The 20115-nt window shown below is 39.5% G+C and overlaps 1 protein-coding gene and 1 long non-coding RNA gene across 3 annotated transcripts in view; one reads left to right on the plus strand and one right to left on the minus strand.

Annotated features, from left to right (window-relative positions):
• The window catches only part of SPOCK3 (SPARC (osteonectin), cwcv and kazal like domains proteoglycan 3), a 442183-nt gene that overhangs the window by 246090 nt on the left and 175978 nt on the right, over positions 1-20115 (minus strand). For both annotated transcript variants that reach the window (XM_082402143.1, XM_082402145.1), the window contains exon 4: positions 15005-15119. In XM_082402143.1, the coding sequence (XP_082258269.1) occupies positions 15005-15119 (115 nt within the window). The remainder of the gene's footprint in view (positions 1-15004; positions 15120-20115) is intronic.
• The window catches only part of LOC309633384, a 545333-nt gene that overhangs the window by 94777 nt on the left and 430441 nt on the right, over positions 1-20115 (plus strand). The gene's annotated exons all lie outside the window — the stretch shown is intronic.

Genomic DNA, 20115 nt, shown 5'->3' on the forward strand with positions numbered 1-20115 from the left:
AGCCACACAAGCCTCTGGATGCAGAAGGAATAGACTTTAGTCTTAAATATATTAATAAATAGCTGTGTGACTCCACAAGTGAGTCAACAGGTACCAACTGTGGCAGAGAAAACTGGGGGCTCAGACATCACTAGGCGAAAACCCAGCTCCTGGCTCGGCCACGGATGCTTGTGTGGACGTTGTAATTCATGTGAACAACCTGAGTTTCAGTGTCTTTACCTGTAAAATGAGGACAAGACAGTACCTACCAAATAAAGCAACACACGTAAAGTGCCTACAGATTTCCTAGTAAACTTAGCAATAAATATTTAGGCATTGTTTTTCCTATGATACTCAACCCGACCCACATCATCACCATTTCCATAATCATAAAAATCACTGCCTTATATTTAGAATGCAGGGTTGAATTAAGTTGTCTCTAAAGAACTTTCCAGATCCAAAATCATTTTTTCTTCTAGTTGCAAACCTTATACACATATCAGTGGACCTAATGCTAAAACAAGAAGAGACCCCAGAGAAATGATGAGGCCTGTACTCTGTTCCCACAAGTGTGTTAGCTTCTTATCTTTGTCATCAAAGCGCAAACATTATAATTATGTGTTGCGTCTATGAATTAAATTAATACAACTCATGTAGTGTATTTAATATAAAACAGGCAAAATCCCTCTAACTTTACTGAGACCCCACAGTCTGGAGTAATTTTTTATAATCATCTGGAAACTCCAATCAGTGGTCCCTGTGTCTCACATGCTACAATTTCATCCGTGAGAAGTACGCAAAGTGCCTCCAGTGGGAATGAAATACGCGCCACATTCGGGTACGTGCGTTCTGGGAGGTTGCTGGTCCTTAGGGCACAAGACGCCACATCATGCTCGGGGAAGGCGCCCAGTGGACCAGCTCTCCGACAGCTGTCTGTAATCCTGTGTTTGTAGCCAACGTAAAAGTTGGTCATGACCATGACTCCACTACATACGTCTATGATTTTCCAGCATGAATGTCATCCGCAAATTTTCTTGACTAGATTTCAAATACATCTACCACTTGGAATAATGCTAGCTACGACCGCACAGCTTAAAATGTCAGCGTCTTAATATAAGTTTGTTTCCTTGGATGACCTTTCACATGGCGATTCTGGTACCAAGTTCCTTATTCCCTGTGGGTCTACCACACCCAAGGCCTTAGAATGACTGTCTTTAGTCCCTGGGCAGGAATGAGAGAGGAAGCGGTCACACCCACTCCTGAACCGTCTCTAATGTGACAGACCTTACTTCTAGCTGGGTCCACTCACAGGAGCTCCTCACGTGACCTCACAAAGAGGACCAGTGTGAAATGCTGCTGAAAACTGTGTACCTGGCAGGGCAGCCGCTTCCGGGCAACTGTCTACCCCACGGAAGGGAAGGGCGCCCCTCTGCTGTGTGGTCCATGGTCTCTGCCCACAGATGAACATCAGTGAATTCAACTTACACATTCAAAATCACAATGGGAAGAGAGAAAATAAATAGGAAGCATAGAGTTCCATATTTTGACAACAGGCTGAACATTGAAAATGGTTTTCAAAGTATTTTAAAGAAATCTAAAGGAAATATTTAAGTAAAATAAATCAGGAATCTAGGAACACAAACCATTCACTGAATACAGTAGCACATGACTCTACATTCCCTAATTATCTACATGAGTCAGCTACAAGAAAAAAGGCTTTCTACAAAGTTTAAAAATTAATATGCTCCAGCCTCACCCAGAAATACTACAGTCTCTCTGCCAACGCTTGGCTAACAAGAAGTTCTGCTGCAATTCACCCAAAATGTTGAATTTTTTAATAAAATCTTGGTACTAGAAAGTTCGGGTGTAAGATTTAAAATATAATGAGGGCTTCCCTGGTGGCGCAGTGGTTGAGAGTCTGCCTGCCAATGCAGGGGACACTGGTTCGAGCCCTGGTCTGGGAAGATCCCACATGCCGCGGAGCAACTAGGCCCGTGAGCCACAACTGCTGAGCCTGCGCGTCTGGAGCCTGTGCTCCGCAACAAGAGAGGCCGCGATAGTGAGAGGCCCGCGCACCACGATGAAGAGTGGCCCCCGCTTGCCGCAACTAGAGAAAGCCCTCGCACAGAAACGAAGACCCAACACAGCCATAAATAATAAATAAATAAATAATTTAAAAAATATATCATAATGAAAATTAAATGAATTCATAGCTGAACTGGAAATCTCAGTATTAAGAATCATCATATTAAATTATCTAAAATGCTAAGAAATAAAATTATTTAAAGAGGGAACTATTTAGAATAAGAAATATTCATTTGATGAGGAAATTACCAAAACGAGAAACATGTAATACAGTAATTCGTTTCATCAGAGCACCTCTCCATCAAACACCAACTGCTTTAAAAATAATAGGTCTAATTAATAGAGAATGAGTAAATTATGCACATTTTGTTACCGTTTAAATATCTAACACATACTTTCTAGTGTTGGGACCTTTTTACTAAACCTTTTTTCTTAAACCTTCTTATCTTGTAATAAAACTGTCCTCTTGTTTGAAAAAAAAAAAAAAAGCTGCAGGTCCAAAAAATGTTATTGGTTCGGTCAAATTTCTTTAATTCACCACGATGTTTGTATCATGTTTCACCGTGTTACAACTTGGAAGGGAATGACTGATATTAAACCACCAATCCATCCATTTTTAAAGACACACACATTTCTTCTTGAAACTGAAAAGAGATTTAAAAAAAAACAACACCTTTATTTTATTAGAGCAGTTTAAGGTCCACAGAAAAACTGAGAAGGTGCAGAGACTTCCCGTAGACCCTCTCCCCCTCCCCCCAAGCACAGCCTCCCCATTATCAACATCCCCATCTAGTGGTCCGTTTGTTACAGGTGAGGAATCTATATCAGTACACAAAGTCCATGGTTTACATCAGGGTTCGCTCTTGGTGTTGTACACTTTGTGGGTGTGGACACACGAATAATAACCTATATCCACCATTATAGTGTCATACAGAGTAGTTTCACAGCCCTAAAAGTCCTCTGTGCTCCACCTATCCATCCCTCCTCCCCTTCCCCCCTTCCCCCCCAACCCCTGGCAACCACTGATCTTTATGCTGTTTCCATAGTTTTTGCCCTTTCCAGAACATCATATAGCTGGAATCACACAGAATGCCATCTTTTTAGACCGACTTCTAAATATCGGCTTAATAATATCCATTTCAGATTCCTTCATTATTTTTTCAGGGCTTGAGAGTGCATTTCTTTTTAGTGCTGAATAATAGTCCACAGGCTGGATGCCCCCCACGTTATTTACCCATCACCTGCCGAAGGACATCTGGGTTGCTTCCATGTTTCCGCAATTGTGAAAAGAGCTGCGATAAACATGCCTGTGTGCAGGTTTTTTTGTGGACATACATTTTCAGCTCAACTGGGTAAATACCAAGGAGTGTGATGGCTGAAACACCTGGTTAGGATATATTTATTTATGTGAGAAACTGCCAAACCGTGTTTCAAAGTGGCTGCACCAATCTGCATTCCCACCAGCAGGGATGGGAGTTCCTGCCTCTCCACATCCTCCCCAGGCTTCAATGCTGTCAGTGCTGTGAATTTCCGCCATTCTAACGGGTGTGGAGTGGAATCTCGTTGTTGTTTTAATTTGCATTTCCCTGATGGCATAGGATGTGGAGCATCTTTTCTTCTGCTTATTGTCATCTATACATCTTCTTTGGTGAAGTATCTGTTAAGGTCTATGGTACATTTTAAAATTCAGGTTATTTGTTTTGTTATTATTGAGTTTTAAGAGTTCTTTGCATATTTTGGATAACAGTCCTTTATCGGATGTGTCTTTTCCAAGTATTTTTTTTTTCAGTCTGTGCCTTGTCTTCTCATTCTCTTGACATTGTCTTTTGCAGAAGTTTTTACCTGTAATGCAGTCCACCTTATCCTTTATTTCTTTCACAGATTGTGTCTTTGATGTTATATATCAAAAGGCAGTGCCGTACCTAAGGTCGTCTAGCTTTCTCCTTTGTTAACTTATAGGAATGTAATAGTTTTGTGTTTTCCATTAGATCTGTGGTCCATTATGAGTTTATTTTTGTGAAAGATATAAGGTCCGTGTCTACATTTATTTTTTGCATGTGGATGTCCAGTTGTTCCAGCACCATTTGTTGAAAAGACCATCTTTGCTCCTTTGTTAAAGATTAGCTGACTACCTTTATGTGGGTCTACTACAGGGCTCTCTATTCTGTTCCACTTATCTATTTGTCTATTCTTTCCCTGATACCACCCTGTCTTGATTACCGCAGCTTTATTCTAAGTCTTGACATCAGGTACTGTCAGGCCTTCTACTTTGTCCTTCTCCTTCAGTATCCTGTTGGCTATTCTGGGTCTTTTGCTTCTCCACATAAAGTTAGAATCGGTTGGTCGTATCCACAAAATAACTTGCTGGGATTTTGACTGGAATTGAATTGAATCTGTAGATCAAGTTGGGAAGAACTGACATCTTGACAATATCAAGTCTTCTTACACATGAACATGGAATATCTATTTATTTTGTTCTTCTTTGATTTCTTTCAACACTTTTGTAGATTTCCTCATATACATATTATACTCATTTTGTTAGGTTATTCCTTAGGTATTTCATTTTGGGGGCACCAATGTTAATGGTACTGTTTTCTTTATACTGAGATATAACTTATAGATAATACTGTGTAAGTTCAAGGTATACAATGAATTGATTTGATACATTTTATATACTGCAACACGATTGCCACTGAAACTTTCATACCGCTATACATCATGAAACTATTATTTCTTGTTTGTGGTAAAAATTTTTAAGATCTAGTCTTTCAGCAATTTTGAAGTACGTAACATAGTACTGTTGACAGTAATCACTAAGTGGTACATTCAGTCTCCAAGACTCATTCATCTTCTAGTTTCAAGTTTGCACCCTTGAACCAACATCTCCCCAAGTTCTCCCAACTGCCAGCCCCTGGGAACCACCATTCTATGCTCTGTTTCTATGATTTCAACTTTGTTAGATTCCACATATAAGTGATATCATGCAATATTTGTCTTTCTCAGTCTGGCTTATCTCAATAAGCATAATGCCCACAAGATCCCTTCATATTGTTGCAAATGGCAGGATTTCCTTCTTTCTTATGGTTGAATAATATCTCATTGTGTATATATATGCCACAATGTCTTCATCCATTCATCCACTGATGGACACTTAGGTTGTTTCCAAATCTTGGTTATTGAGAATAATGCTGCAATAAACATGGAAATATATATAACTCTTCAAACTCCTGTTTTCATTTCCTTTGGATACATACCCAGGAGTGGGGTTGCAAGATAATATGGTAGATCTATTTTTAATTTTTTGAGGAACCTCCATACTGTTTTCCACAGTGGCTGGACCAGTTTACATTCTCACCAACAGTGTACAAGGGTTCCCTTTTCTCCACATCATCACCAACACTTGTTATTTGTTGTCTCTTTGATAACAGATATTCTGACAGGTATGAGCTGCTATCTCATTATGGTTTTGATTTGCATTTCCCTGATTATTAGTGATGCTGAGCATCTTATGTGTCTACTGACCATCTGTATGTCTTCTTTGAAAAAATGCCTAGACAGGTCCTCTGCCTATTCTTAAATCAGATTGTTTGTTTTTTGTTATTGACTTGTATGAGTTCTTTATATATTTTGGATAACAACCCCTTATCTGATATGTGGTTTGCAAATATATCTCCCATTCTGTAGGTTGCCTTTTCATTTAGTTGATGGTTTCTCTTCCTGTGCAGAAGCTTCTTAGGTTGGTGTAGTCCCATTTTTGCTTTCATTGCTTTTGCCTTTTGTGTCACATGCAAAATATCATTGCTGAGACCAATTCAAGGAGCTTCTTCCCTGTCTTCTTCTTGGAGTTCTACAGTATCTGATCTATGTTTAATTAATACAGTTTGAGTTAATTTTTGTAAGTGGTCCAGTATCATTTTCTGTATGTGGTTATCCAGTTTTCCCCAGAACCATTTATTGAAGAAACTGTCCTTTCTCCATTGAGTGTTTTTGACTCCTTTGTCAAATATCAGTTGACTGTGTATGCAGGGGTTCATTAGTGGGCCCTCTGTTCTGTTCCATTGGTCTATATGTCCATGTTTATGTCAGTACCATGCTGTTTTAATTACTATAGCTTTGTAGTACAGTTTGAAATTAGGAAGCATGATGCCTCTGGCTTTGTTCTTTTTCTCAAAATTGCTTTGATTATTTGGTGTCTTTTCTGGTTTCATACAAATTATAGAATTGCTTTTTCTATTTCTGTGAAAAACACCACTGGAATTCAATAGGGATTGCATTGAATCTATAGATGGCTTTGGGTGTATGGACACATCAACAACATCAGTTCTTCTAATCCATGGAAGAACTTTAACCAAATTGTTAAAATGTTATTGTTTTTTTTAATGTCAAATTCCACTTGTACATTTCTGGAATATAACTATGAAATGACCTTTGTACGTTAACCTTGTATCCTTCAGCCTTGCTGTGATTGCTTATTAGTTCTATCAGCGTTTTTTTTTTGTCAATTCTTTCATATTTTCTATATCAGATGACCACTTCATCTGCAAAGACAGTTTGATTTCTTCCTTCCCAATATGTATACACGGATTTCCTTTTTGTTATTTTCAAATTAACTAGAACTTACCATATGATGTTGAAAAGGATTGGTGAGAGGGGAGAGCCTTGCTTTGTAACTGATCTTAGTGGGCAAACTTCAAGTTTCTCACCATTGAATATGATGTTAGCTGTCGGTTTTTTGTAGATACTTTTTATCAAGCAGAGAAAGTTCACCTCTAATCCTAGTTTACTGAGAGTTTTTATTATGAATGGGTGTTGGATTTTGTCAAATGCTTTTTTTGCATCTATTGATAGGATCATGTGATTTTATATAAACCAATTTAAAGTCAAGAATAAATCATAACAATTGAAAATTCTAAATTACTAATATTTAAACAGTATTTTGTACTGGCAAGGGTGTGATAAACAGGCACCAGCATATATTGCTTGAAGTAGAGAAACCGATACAATTTCTTTGTGGGGCGTTTGGCAACAACTGTCAAGATTTAAATATACTTTCCCTTTGACTTAGCAACTCAATTGTTAGGAATTTACGGTCAAAATATGCACACGTGGACACCAAGATGCACGCCAAAGAGTGCGGTAAGTAACGGTATAAGAGGAACAGCTAGGACTAACCCTAGCGTCCATCAATGAGATACTGGGTAAATAAATTGCAGTGCATACATGTCATGGATTTTTATGGCCATTCAAAGGAGTAAGATGCATATGCTGAGCTGCAAATGTGAAAAACATATTAAGTTAGTAAAACAAAGCACAACAACATGCATAAAACACTCCCATTAGGAGATAATTGTGTTTGTATGGATTTGTGTGTGTAGGAAGTTTCTGGAAGAGCAGGAGTGGACTGAGGGTTCTTGGGAGGGAGCGTGCACTGTGTACCCCCTTTTCTATCTTTTAAGGGGGTTCCCTTCCCACATGTTGTTTTCATAAGAGTTCAAGGAAAATGTTAAAGTTGGTGTCAATTATACCATTTTTGTATAGTATTTTCCTACTTTTTTACATTTAACTAATAAAACAGTCATGGTTTTTTTCCAGTTCCTTCAAAATAGTAAATTATGACAACATAGAAATAGATGTCTATCTAGAAAAATAAGAATAATAGACGGTTTTAACTTCCTTATAGACAGAAGGATGGGATATTTGTTTAATGTAAAAAGCAGTTATTTGGCCTGTGTAATTCTCTCTTCCTATAATTCAGAAATCTAATTAACGTAATTGGACTTTGAATCTGAGACTCTTAATCCCCATCACTAAAGGACATGGGTTTAGGAGATCCTAAGATCCACCTAAAGTACATCCCTAAAACTTACCTTCTTCATGAATTACCCAGTCTTTCCTCTCTCCAAGGGCCTCACTATTCTCTTGTCTATTCTGCAAACTGTACTTCATCGAGCAATATTTGAATCTCCCTTCATTGCACTTTTCCCCAATTCTTACTCTTTTCCTTGTACAAGAGACTGTCAGGGAGCCAGAAAGGATGGCAGAGAAAAGGGCTTGTGCATAAATGATCTCCTTCCGTTCCCCATGCCCAGGGCTGCCCACTGGGCTTCCAGCCCTCAGAAAGGACCCAGAGGACATGCCTGAGGCCACCACAGGTGACTTTGCCAAGAAGTCCAGGAGGTCCTACGCACGGCGAACCCGCTCGTGTACTCTGGGCTTCCTGGTCTGAAGTCTCTCTTCACCGGGAATGGGGAAACAGACAGCGGTAAACGACATGAACCAGAAAAATCATTGAAGGCAGCAAGGCTGTCCAAGTCACAGCACCTAACAGCTCTCGGGAGCGCTGACGCCCGGCTCTTCCCTCTGAGCAGCCGTCCTCACATATTCCCCACATCCTAATCCTCTCCACCCTCAACAGCGACATCACACACGTCCTTTTACACGAAGTAGACAGGAATCTTCATCTCCCACCCTCATGACGGGAGCCACTCAATGTTCTCACATACAACAGCAACTCAACCTTTACCTATTAAATACAAACACAAACAACTCTAATGCAGGGAGATTAAAAGTGTTTCTAATGTGCTATGCACACAGTCATAAAGGAGAGTTAGATTCTTCCTTGGGCTGGGAGGCATGTGGGAGAAAGCCGAATTGAGATTTCTCAATCGTTAATGTTTACTGAGTGCTTACACTGTGAAAAGAGCTGTACACAAATGATGTCTTTAATTCTCACAAAAACATAGATCGCATAATTATCACGTCTGTCTTACAAACAGGAAAACTGAGTCTTGGGGAGTTTAATGTGTTCAGAGTCGTCCTCTATCAGACCTCAAAGCCAGCCAGTCTAGTTTCAAATTACACACCATTAACCATTAACGCTAAAAGCTTCTGCAGAGTGGAGAATATGCCAGAAAAACAAGGCAAGAGATGGGCAGAACATTTAACTAGGGAAAAACTCAGACATAATGAAAGTCTATGATTACAAAATACACAACATGTCTAGGAAAAAGTAGCAGTAGCTCACCCCTGTATTATGCCTGCCCACTTTAGATCAGGTACTGTTCTAATTGTTTTTGTATATTAACTCATTAATCCTTCAAACATCATCAGAAAGTACAAGTTTTCTCATTCCTTCTTGACAGAGGAAGAGACTGAAACACAGAGAGGTTAAGTGACCTGCCCAAGGTCACACAGCCAAGTAGAGGAGGCGAGACCGTGAAGGCAGGCAGTCTGGCTCAGGTGTGTGTCCTGAAACATCCCTACAGAGAGCTCCCTGCCTGACAGAGCTGCCCCCTGCCCCAAGGGCTGGGAAGCTGCCAGGTCAGGTCAGAAGGGGCTGCCTGAGGATGTCAGACTTTCAACAGGAGGAAATAATATCACAGTAATGATACGAGTGCTGTGCACTTTAAAAGTACTGTCAATGTTACTTAGTTCTATATTTGAGAAATGTGCTTTCTGTTTGTGTGATGGGGAACATCTAAAGTAAAACTTGACCAAATCATGTGGACTGATTTAAACGGACAGTCTAACGAATTCAATTTTCTTCTTCTAAGCAATTCCCAAGTGGTTCTTGAGGCTGATATCAGAATAAAAGGAGAACCAAAGAACTGCATTTTCAGGAAGAAAGGATGTGCATTAAAATATGCTGAGAAACTATATATCAGGAGGTCGTTAGAGATTTTCGTAAAGGAATGTAGGATTGTTTTAAGATAAAATGAGTTATCTCCATAATGCTTAGAAGAATGCCTCATTTATATAAATGCTTTATCAATATTAAATAGTATGTTACAAAAGACAACGTAATAATTAAGAGAATAAATTCTGGAACCTCAATGGCCAGGTTCAATGTCCAAATCTATCACTTGAGCAAATTCTATAAATTCTGTGTCTCAGCTTTTTCCACGAATAAAATGAGGTAATAACTGTAACCCACTTCACCTCACATCACTGTTGTGAGATTAAATTAGTTATGCATACATATGTCTGTATGCAACTATATACATGCATATACAGACAAATATATATTTATTATATATAATATGTATATCTTTAGAAAAGTTCCAGACATAAATGAAACACTATGAAGTTTAGCTATTATCTGTGTCTTAAAAAGAGGAATCAAACGTTACCCTAATTCACTGTAGTATTCAAAATACTATGACCTGTTTTTTAAATGCAATTAATATTAAAAAGTAATATGAGCTGTGGACTTTGGGGGACCCTGACGTGTCAGTGTAGGTTTACAATTGTAACAAATGTCCCATCTGATGGGGGTGGTGACAGTGGGGAAGCTGTGCACATGTGGGGCAGGGGGCACGTGGGAAATTCTCTAACTTCTGTCCAATTTTGCTGTAAACCGAAAACTGCTGTAAAAAATAAAGTCTATTAAAAAAACGGTGTTGCAAACGGTCTATATTCTAACCAAAGAGATTCATGGAGATACTCCATGAGTTACATAAACATCTGTCCACGAACACAATTAAAGTCCATTTATTATAAAAAAGGAATGCTTATATAAAAAAAGGTAGACATGATTTCAAATCTTCAATCTGCCCTATTTCTATCTCTCTCTGTCTCTCTCTCTCTATCGGTTTATACGAGTAATCTCAGGCAGAATACCCAGAATCTCTGAGCTTCAGCTTTTGTTTCTGTATAATGGGCACAATAATCTTTGGTATAAAGCACTAGGGTTGTTGTAAAAACTAAATCAATTTAAGGCACTTAGTGAAGAGCTTTGCACACGTTAAGTCTGAAATAAATGTTGGATTTCACTATCCCTAAGAACAATATCAATGTATGATACTGTTATTGATATTGATACCATAGAGGGTCATTACTTCAAAATAGTTATGGTAAGTTCAATTCAGTTTAAATATTTTTGGGACTCTGCTAAACTTACGCCTTGAGATTGAATCCTCCCATCATAAATATCTCAACAGTATAGCAATGGAAATATAAATACCATAGCCATGCATTTAATAATTACCCAAAGAAATTAGATCATCTTTTAAATATGGTCATTAAAACTATGAATTCCAAAAGTATACAGTTAAAATAGAGGAGCTTTAGGATTCACTCTCTTTTGATATCTATTTTTGATAAGGAGCATTTTAAACTAGCTTCATCATTCTTTGATTTAATGCCTTCTTAGGAGGCCAAAAGCATTTCCTTATTGATTTTATTTTCAACCTTTGGTGTAAATGAAGCAGAAATTAACAGGGCTGGTTCTGTCCTATAACAACTTCTTCAACCTTGCTCCTTGCTTATTTTGCCAAACCCTTTTTTTTAAAAAAATACCAGCAGCATCGATTGAAGCCCAAAACACTGATCTAGAAATAGTGCTAATTACCGGCAGCTGTACAGGCAGCAAAGGAGCAAAAACCCTGGTCTCTGCTCACAATATGCAAACCCTGGACCCCTGTTCACAGCACACAAACACTATGGAACAAACCCTTGGCTATCAGCATACTGGGCGCTTTTCCCTAGAGTAACAATGTGAAACAGGGGATCAGAGCCATACCTGGAAAGCCAGCACACACTTCGTATCAAACCCCCTACACAACTGGCTACGTTGCCATCGTGGAAAATATGTTGCAGTCCATGTTCTTTCTCACTGTTCATAAAACTATTTGGTTTCACAGTGATGGAAACGAGAAGAGTAACAGAAAGCAGCACAAGAACACAGGCTTCATGCTTGTCTGAGGCCAATTCTTCACAGAAAAAGCCATCAGGAGACAAACATCCAAACACATGATGTTAAACACGACATATTTGGAAGTTGACACAACGCTCTATGTCTGCAAAGCCAGCGTGAAGCACAGAGTGAGCTTTGGAAGCAGGCTGTTTCTCTGGTCAGAAGACAATTAATGTTATTGAAAGCACTAAGGAAGGAAATATTTACCAATTATCTGAGGTATTTGCAAATGTAAGGCGAGTACCTACCAGTTTCTTCAAACATTTATGGACTAATCTCTCCCTCACAATTTCATATCTTCCTCACCCTTTTTTTCTGGCAATAACTTATTTGTTTCAATCATTCAATACATTTACTTTAAAACATTTGTTGACTGACTTCTACGCCCTTCCCAGACCACCTTCTACAAATAAGCACAGAAAACAACTTTTAGACTGAGGTTATCTAGACTAACCAATTCAATTGATCAAACTACTCATTTTTTCCTCTAAATGTTTTATAAATAACAGGTATTTTAATACACTCTTCAACAAACATATACACTAGCCAGTAAATATGCCAGGTTCTGAGTCTAAAGTGGTGAATAAGACGCAAACCCACCTTCAGGAAATATCCAGTCAATTGAGGAGATGGTGTTAGATGATGGGTGTCACAGGATGAGAAGTCCAGGGCACTAAGGTAACAGGGACAAGCGTGTGCTATCTAGTTGGGGGGGGGGGAGCTTAGGAAGAACTCTTTGAAATAAGGCAAGGATTCATTTTTCTCTTACATGAGATCGAGGAAAGAAACTATAAGTGGTTCCTATAAATGAAAAACAGTAGGAATTTCTAACCTAAGCAATGAAAATGGCCGAAATTGATTAATTAAGCCCCTTCTCTCTGTTTCCATGCCTCACCCCCCCAAAACGCACACAATCCCCCAATGTAAGCTCTACGTTACTTATATTAGTCGATTATTTACATTATTAATCACACTGCATGGCGGCCCTCCTTCCCTAAGTGCTGTGTAAACGTTCCCTATGTGCTGGCATCCTCAAAGCACGTCAAATATTAAGTTTATTTCTTCGGAAACTGGTTTTTTATTTATCGAACATAGTGTGTACTGAGTGCCATTTTTAAAGTCTCTATCGGAAACAGAAGTGGGCTAAACACTATTCACAAAAACATTCCGCGACGCCCACCTCCTCAAAGCTCAGCCCTCACCCAGCTGCAGCCCAGGCAGAGCTGGCCGTGGTCCTGATTCAGGACGCTCCACCTGCTTACGCTCAAATGTAGCTCTTGGCCTCTGAGAGTCTTTACCAGGTTAAGGAAGTTTCTTTTCGTCTGTAGTTCAGTCTGTTCGCAGTAAGTCAGAGGAGCAGTGAGACGCACATCGGTAAAAAGCACTGACACAGGTGTCAGTGAACACGAATGGATGCTCTGAAACTCCCTGGCTCTGTGACGTCAGTTACTTCAGCGTCTCCCAGCTCAGTGGTCAGCGGTCGTCAGGAGACCATCTCTGCCCCAGACATGCTATTCACTGGGAAGTCTTCACTTGCTCTCCTCCTGGGGTTCAGGGAGCTGGCGTGAGACGGCAGAAGAGCCTTTCCCAAGGTGTTAAATGCGGGTGCATGGAAACCACCCCGGGGTGTCGGAAACGCGCGATGAAACAGTTTTGCTTTTCTATGAAATGAAGCGATGAACTCTGCAACTCAGGGATTCATTTCCACGCCATCCTCCTCCTGATTTCTCAAGCAGAAATCGCCTCTCCCACACCCCTACATGTATGTTTCCATACTAATATTTTAAGTGTTTGATGACTAATTAATAGGAATTCCAAGAGATTCAGAAACTGTTTGGAATTCTAGGGAAATACGGAGAAAAATAAACTTCTGGCGCAAAGTTGTGCTGTCCTCCTATAAAACTGACAGAGAGGTCATGATTGCCTGGGGGTAAATACCTGATAAATGCTTCACCCCCCTGTAACTCCCCCCACGCCCAGAGTGCGCTGACTTCAGGAAATGCTCTTTCCTGGGGGGCTCCTACACGTCCCGGCCCCGTGCTGTGCTTCTCTCTCCCCATCCCTCTATCACTTCCATGAGGAAGTTACTGATATGGCATGATTCTCTGTCCCAAGTGAACTCATTCCCAAAGCTCTATCTCGGCTACACTGAACTGCCCCGGTATTTGGGTTCAGCCATCACCGCCTGGGCAAAGGGAATGAAGACCCCCACTAATCTACTCAGCACGGAATAAGGGGCTTAATGTGTAAGTGCTTTCCTGTAAATAAGGAACATCAAAGAAACTTAAATGCTGGCTGTTTCCTAGAACTGCTACTTACCTAATCACTCTCTGTTGTTCTTATTCTCGGTCGGCTGGTGTGCTTGACTAACACAATTTAGATGTCAGTACACTAAAGTCAAAAACCAATTTGTCTCTGAACACCCCTGAAATAGCGAAATTCTCTTGCTCATTTGATGTAAAAACAAAACATGAATCACAGCCACTATCACAGAAGAGAGTGTTCTCGTAAAGAGAATTCCTTTCAGAGTAACAGAGGGAGTGGGCACATCTGCCGCCTCAGTCAGCTACCCAGTGATGTGCACTTTGTGGGTCGTGCCATGTTCCCATCCTGACGCAGCACCAAACTCCACACCCTGTTTCTAAATTACTGACACTTCTCCGCATGCAGCCTGCCCTATAGAAGCAGTCCTGACCCTCACGTAAGATATTTAAACACTCTCTTCTCCTCTTGGGACTTTGTGTCAGGCTTCAGGGAACAGACCCCAGGGCTTCAGCAGTACCAGTGCTTCCTTGAACACCCAGACCTCTATTTGTGACTTTTCATCTTTTTTTTTTTTAATAAACATCAATCATTCACTTTTTTTCCTATTAACTTTGTTTCTAACTCTCCCCTGAGGGATACAGGACTTTTGGGTTGGCATATGCAGAAATACTTAGAAGATACCCAAACTGTACATTCCTTAAACTTGAAAAAAGTATAAGTATGCAGATATAGATAGCCCTCTAACACAATCTTCCCAAAATCCTCTTTCTCTAACAGTATATGCCTAAATTCTATAATCTAGAGTAATTCTGACTGATAACAATGTTTAACCCAAGTGAATCATGATTGTATTAGCCAAGGTTTTGCAACTGTTTCAATAAACTCTGGATCAAAGCTTAGCAGATGTTGCCAAACATTTACACTCTGCAGTAACTCCTGGTACAAAACCATTCAGTCAGTGGGACTGAGTTACGAGGTTACCTGTGCGTGAGTCTCCGCTGACCAACGCAGACTGCGGTCTGAGAACCTTGAATAATGCACACTTCGTAGCGACTACATTTCAGCCTTAAGCACGGGTCTTTAGTTGGGTCTAGAGCTAAAAAAAAAGAAAGAGATTGCACAGAAAACATTAAAATAAGTTTCTGTACAATGGAGGTTCTAATCTCATCAAACACAATTTGATCAGGGAATTTACAGAGCGTTCAGCTGTAAATTTTGTTCACGTTCTTCCTCTATTAAGAGGTACTTTTGTTTCCACTCACATAACAGAGTCAACAGAGATTTGTAGTTTAGTCTCATCCATTCTGTTCAGAAGCAGAAATGCACAAACCCCTGTGATCAGACAATGTGTGATCAAAACAGAAACTTGACGACCAAAACTCTCTGTAGTTGCTACTGCCTTCTAAGCATTCAAGGTGGAGAAATGAAGGTAGGGTGTGTTGCTGCAATATTTGTATCAGTGAAGAATTATAAATTATACTTCCGCTTTTCCCGGATGGATGCAGGTGGGTAGGAAAAAAAGGCTGAAACCCAAAAGGGTGTCAGTGGACATTAGAGTCTTGGGATCTCCAAGAAAAGTCTACAGCTGTATGTGGGGCTGCCTGAGTGCATCATGGTAGGAAATGAGCTGCATTTTCATTTTTAAACTGTTTGTGCCTGACATCTGAACTACTGCATCTCCAGAAAAAAACTTCTATCTTGGTGGCTGCCAGCACAAAACTGTGTAGTTTGTTGCTGTGGTTTTTTTTTGTTTTTTTAAATATCAGTTTTACTGCAATGTAACTCACATACTATACGATTTATATGATACATTCTTTTAAATTTTAAAATCTGCAGTATAGTCAAGACCCACACCCCTGTGTTGGCAACCCACAAACAGGAAGATAATCAAAACTGCAGAGGTTCTCCCCAAGGAGCAAGGGATCTGAGCCCCTCATGGGTCTCCGCAGCCCAGGGGTCCTCACTCAACTCAGCATCAAAAACAAACAACCCGGGCTTCCCTGGTGGTGCAGTGGTTGAGAATCTGCCTGCCAGTGCAAGGGACACGGGTTCGAGCCCTGGTCTGGGGAGATCCCACGTGCCGCGAAGCAACTAGGCCCGTGAGCCACAACTACTGAGCCTGCGCGTCTGGAGCCTGTGCTCCGCAACAAGAGAGGCCGCGATAGTGAGAGGCCCGCGCACCGCGATGAAGAGTGGCCCCCGCTCGCCGCAACTAGAGAAAGCCCTCGTACAGAAACGAAGACCCAACACAGCCAAAAATAAATAAATTTTAAAAAAAAATTAAAAAAATAACCCAAACAACCCAATTAAAAGTTGGGCAGAAGACCTGAACAGACGTTTTCCAAAGAAGACATACAGATGTCAACAGGCATGTGAAAAGACGCTCAGCATCACTAATCATCAGGGAAACGTAAATCAAAACCACAATGAGATATCACCTCACCCACCCCTGTCAGAATGGCTGTTATCAAAAAGACAATAAAAAACAAGTACTGCGTAGAGCATGTGGAGAAAAGGGAACCCTTGTGCCCTGTTGGTGGGAATGTAAAGTGGTGCAGCCACTGTGGAAAACAGTATGGAGGTTTCTCAAAAAACTAAAAATAGAACTACCGTATGATCCAGCAATCCCACTCCTGGGTATTTATCCAAAGAAAACAAAAACACAAATTTGCATAGATCTATGCCACCCTGTGTTCACTGCAGCAGTATTTACAATTGCCAAGACATGGAAGCCACCTAAGTGCCCATCGACAGATGAATGGATAAAGAAGATGTGGTACATATATACAATGGAATATTACTCAGCCATAAAAAAGAATGAAATAATGCCATTTGCAGCAACATGGATGGACCTGGAGGGTTATTATGCTCAGTGAAATAAGTCAGATGGAGAAAGATAAATACTGCATGATTACACTTATACGTGGAATCTAAAAAACAAAACAAATGAACAAACATAAGAAAACAGAAATAGGCTTATAGATACAGAGAATAAGCTGGTGGTTGCCAGAGGGGAGGGGGTGTGAGGGGATGAGTGGAAAACATGAAATGAGGTACAAACGTCTAGATACAAAGTAAATAAGGCACAGGATGTAAGGAACCTTATAGGGAATAGACTCGACAGTATTGTAATAACTTTGTACAGTGACGTATGGTAACTAGACTTACTGAGGTGCTCATTTTACAATGTACAGAAATACTGAAGCACTATGTTGTACACCTGAAACGAATATAATATTGTAAGTCAATTATATTTTAATAAAAATTAATTCAATGGTTTTTCAGTATATTTATATTTGTAAAACTATTAATCAATTTTAGAATAGTATTATCACCTCAAAAAAATAGCCATACCCTTATCACCCTTATTCTCCCAACCTATGACAACTACCTACAGTGGGCACTCACTAATCGATTTTCTGTCTCTATAGATTTCATACAAATGGAATCATATAATATGTGGTCTTTTCTGAGTGGTTTCCTTCTTTTAGAACCATGTTTTCAAGGTCCAACCATGTTATAGCTGCATCCTTACTTCATCTTTTATGTTGCTGAATAATATTCCACGGCATGGCTATTCTACATTTATTTATCCATTCACTAGTTGATAGGTGTTGTGTTGTTGACACCTTTTCTCTAGTTTAAATAATACAGCTATTGGTGATCTCTATTGGTGATGGTTAGTGATATTTTGTTGTGATTTATTACTGGGGGGGAGGCCAGAGAGGGAGTTGGTTTAGATAAGGAAAAGGCTGAGTGTCCAGTTTGGGTACAGGTCAAAGTTGAGAGAAAGAATCCATGAAAGATAGCAAGCTGAAAATAAAATTCCAGTGCATGTAGAAGAATAAAGCCAGGGTGACCAGAAGAATGTGCATTTGGAATATTAAAAAGTATTTGGGAGGACCCTGGGCTTTTCACTGGACATGAAATGTAGATTTGAGCCAGTCTTTTGTAGACAAACGTAGGTAAACTAGAGCTAATATCTGGTGTATGAATCGAACTTAGTTTTAGGAATATGTTAAACCTTAGGAATATTTAGTCAATAACCTAAATAAATGAGTTCATTTTGACAATCAATGAATTCAATAAAACATGTATATAAACAGATATATGTGTATATATATTGCATATAGACAGATATAGATAGATACATATTTTTTTCCTTTAAAAATACGAAGTCTAGGGCTTCCCTGGTGGCGCAATGGTTAAGAATCCGCCTGCCAGTGCAGGGGACGCGGGTTCGAGCCCTGGTCCGGGAAGATCCCACATGTCGCAGAGCAACTGAGCCTGTGTACCACAACTACCGAGCCTGCGCTCTACAGCCTGTGAGCCGCAACTACTGAAGCCCTTGCGCTTGGAGCCCGTGCTCCACAACAAGAGAAGCTACCGCAATGAGAAGCCTCTGCACCACAACGAAGACCCAACGCAGCCAAAAGTAAATAAATAAAATAAATTTATTAAAAAAAAAATACAAAGTATATCTGTGTAAAACTCTTATTTGAGATTTCAAACAAATATGAGGTTTAAAATAAAGACTATGAACACATATAGTTGATAAAATACTCCCTAACAGACACAGCATGATATTGGGTTGGCCAAAAAGATCTTACGGAAAAACCCGAATGAACTTTTTGGGCAATCCAATAAAATGGTCAAGACATTAAACACATGTATTTGCAACACAAATCTCCCATTTCCTCCAGTCTAAGCAAAATACTTTCTGACAAGCAATGATTAGCTCAATTATATTTTCTCTTTATTTCTAAGTAGTATCAAAAATTAAGATAAACTATATTATTTTATTCCCTATAAAACGTTAAGCATTCTTTGTTCAGTATGAAAATGCAAATTTCTGGAACATGCTCATTATAATGTCACAGTTTAAACTGTCACTAATTAAAAAACTATTATACCTCAGAATCATATGGTTTCTTGCTGGACAACATAAAAGAAAAACATACAATAACTTAGTAGACATTAAAAATGTCTTGAGCTATTTCTAGTCCTTAGTCTATTTTGATTTTTAATTATTAATATGACTTTTAAATATTGATTAAAATTAAAGAATTCTGTCTAACAACTAAACAATGACATTGCACCTACAACTGTGCCTTGTATACGTACATGTCATATACTCATTGTTGATATAGTTAATCTAGGACATCATTCTAAAAAAGGAGTGTTTCCACTTTGAAATAAAACACTATATAGTACATATAAAACTATCATGGTTAATCTAATCTAATTGTACGTTGAATGAAGACTTTTTTTAAATTTATTATTATTTAATTTTATTATTTTATTTTTGGCTGTGTTGGGTCTTTGTTTCTGTGCAAGGGCTTTCTCTAGTTGCGGCAAGCGGGGGCCACTCTTCATCGTGGTGCGCGGGCCTCTCACTATCGCGGCCTCTCTTGTTGCGGAGCACAGGCTCCAGACGCGCAGGCTCAGTAGTTGTGGCTCACGGGCCCAGTTGCTCCGCGGCATGTGGGATCTTCCCAGACCAGGGCTCGAACCCGTGTCCCCTGCATTGGCAGGCAGACTCTCAACCACTGCGCCACCAGGGAAGCCCTTGAATGAAGACTATTAATAGTTATAGTTAGTTGTTTCTTTCAGTTTTCTTTACTTTATACAGCCCACATTAGGTAATTTTCAAAAGTTCCATGACCCTGTTATGTTACATCTATTTAATAAGATAGATCAGAACTCAAAATTTGATGTAGAGTGAGAAGGAAATTATCAGAACAAATACAGAACATGAAAAAGAATTTAATGCAAGTTTGGCATAAAACTTTACATAAATGATCAAATAAAAGAGCAAGAGCATTTGTCAAGAGACGGAAAATATAACAGTAAGTGAACAAGAGGAAGCCCGTACGGAGAATCTGCAACAAGAAAAAGACACTTTCTGTGCATGGGATTTTAACCATCTGTACTTTTGAGTGGAACTCACATTGTTGGCAGCTTACAACTATAAAACATCACAGGCTATAAATACAGATGCCTGAGATTTCATTCTTGAAATCACAACAATAACACAACCATCTTCCTCTTGGCTGAAGCCCATGGATCAGAACCAATCCTGTATCTTAAGA

Source organism: Balaenoptera borealis (assembly GCF_965194805.1).
Source record: "Balaenoptera borealis genome assembly, chromosome: 8".
Classification (NCBI taxonomy): domain Eukaryota; kingdom Metazoa; phylum Chordata; class Mammalia; order Artiodactyla; family Balaenopteridae; genus Balaenoptera; species Balaenoptera borealis.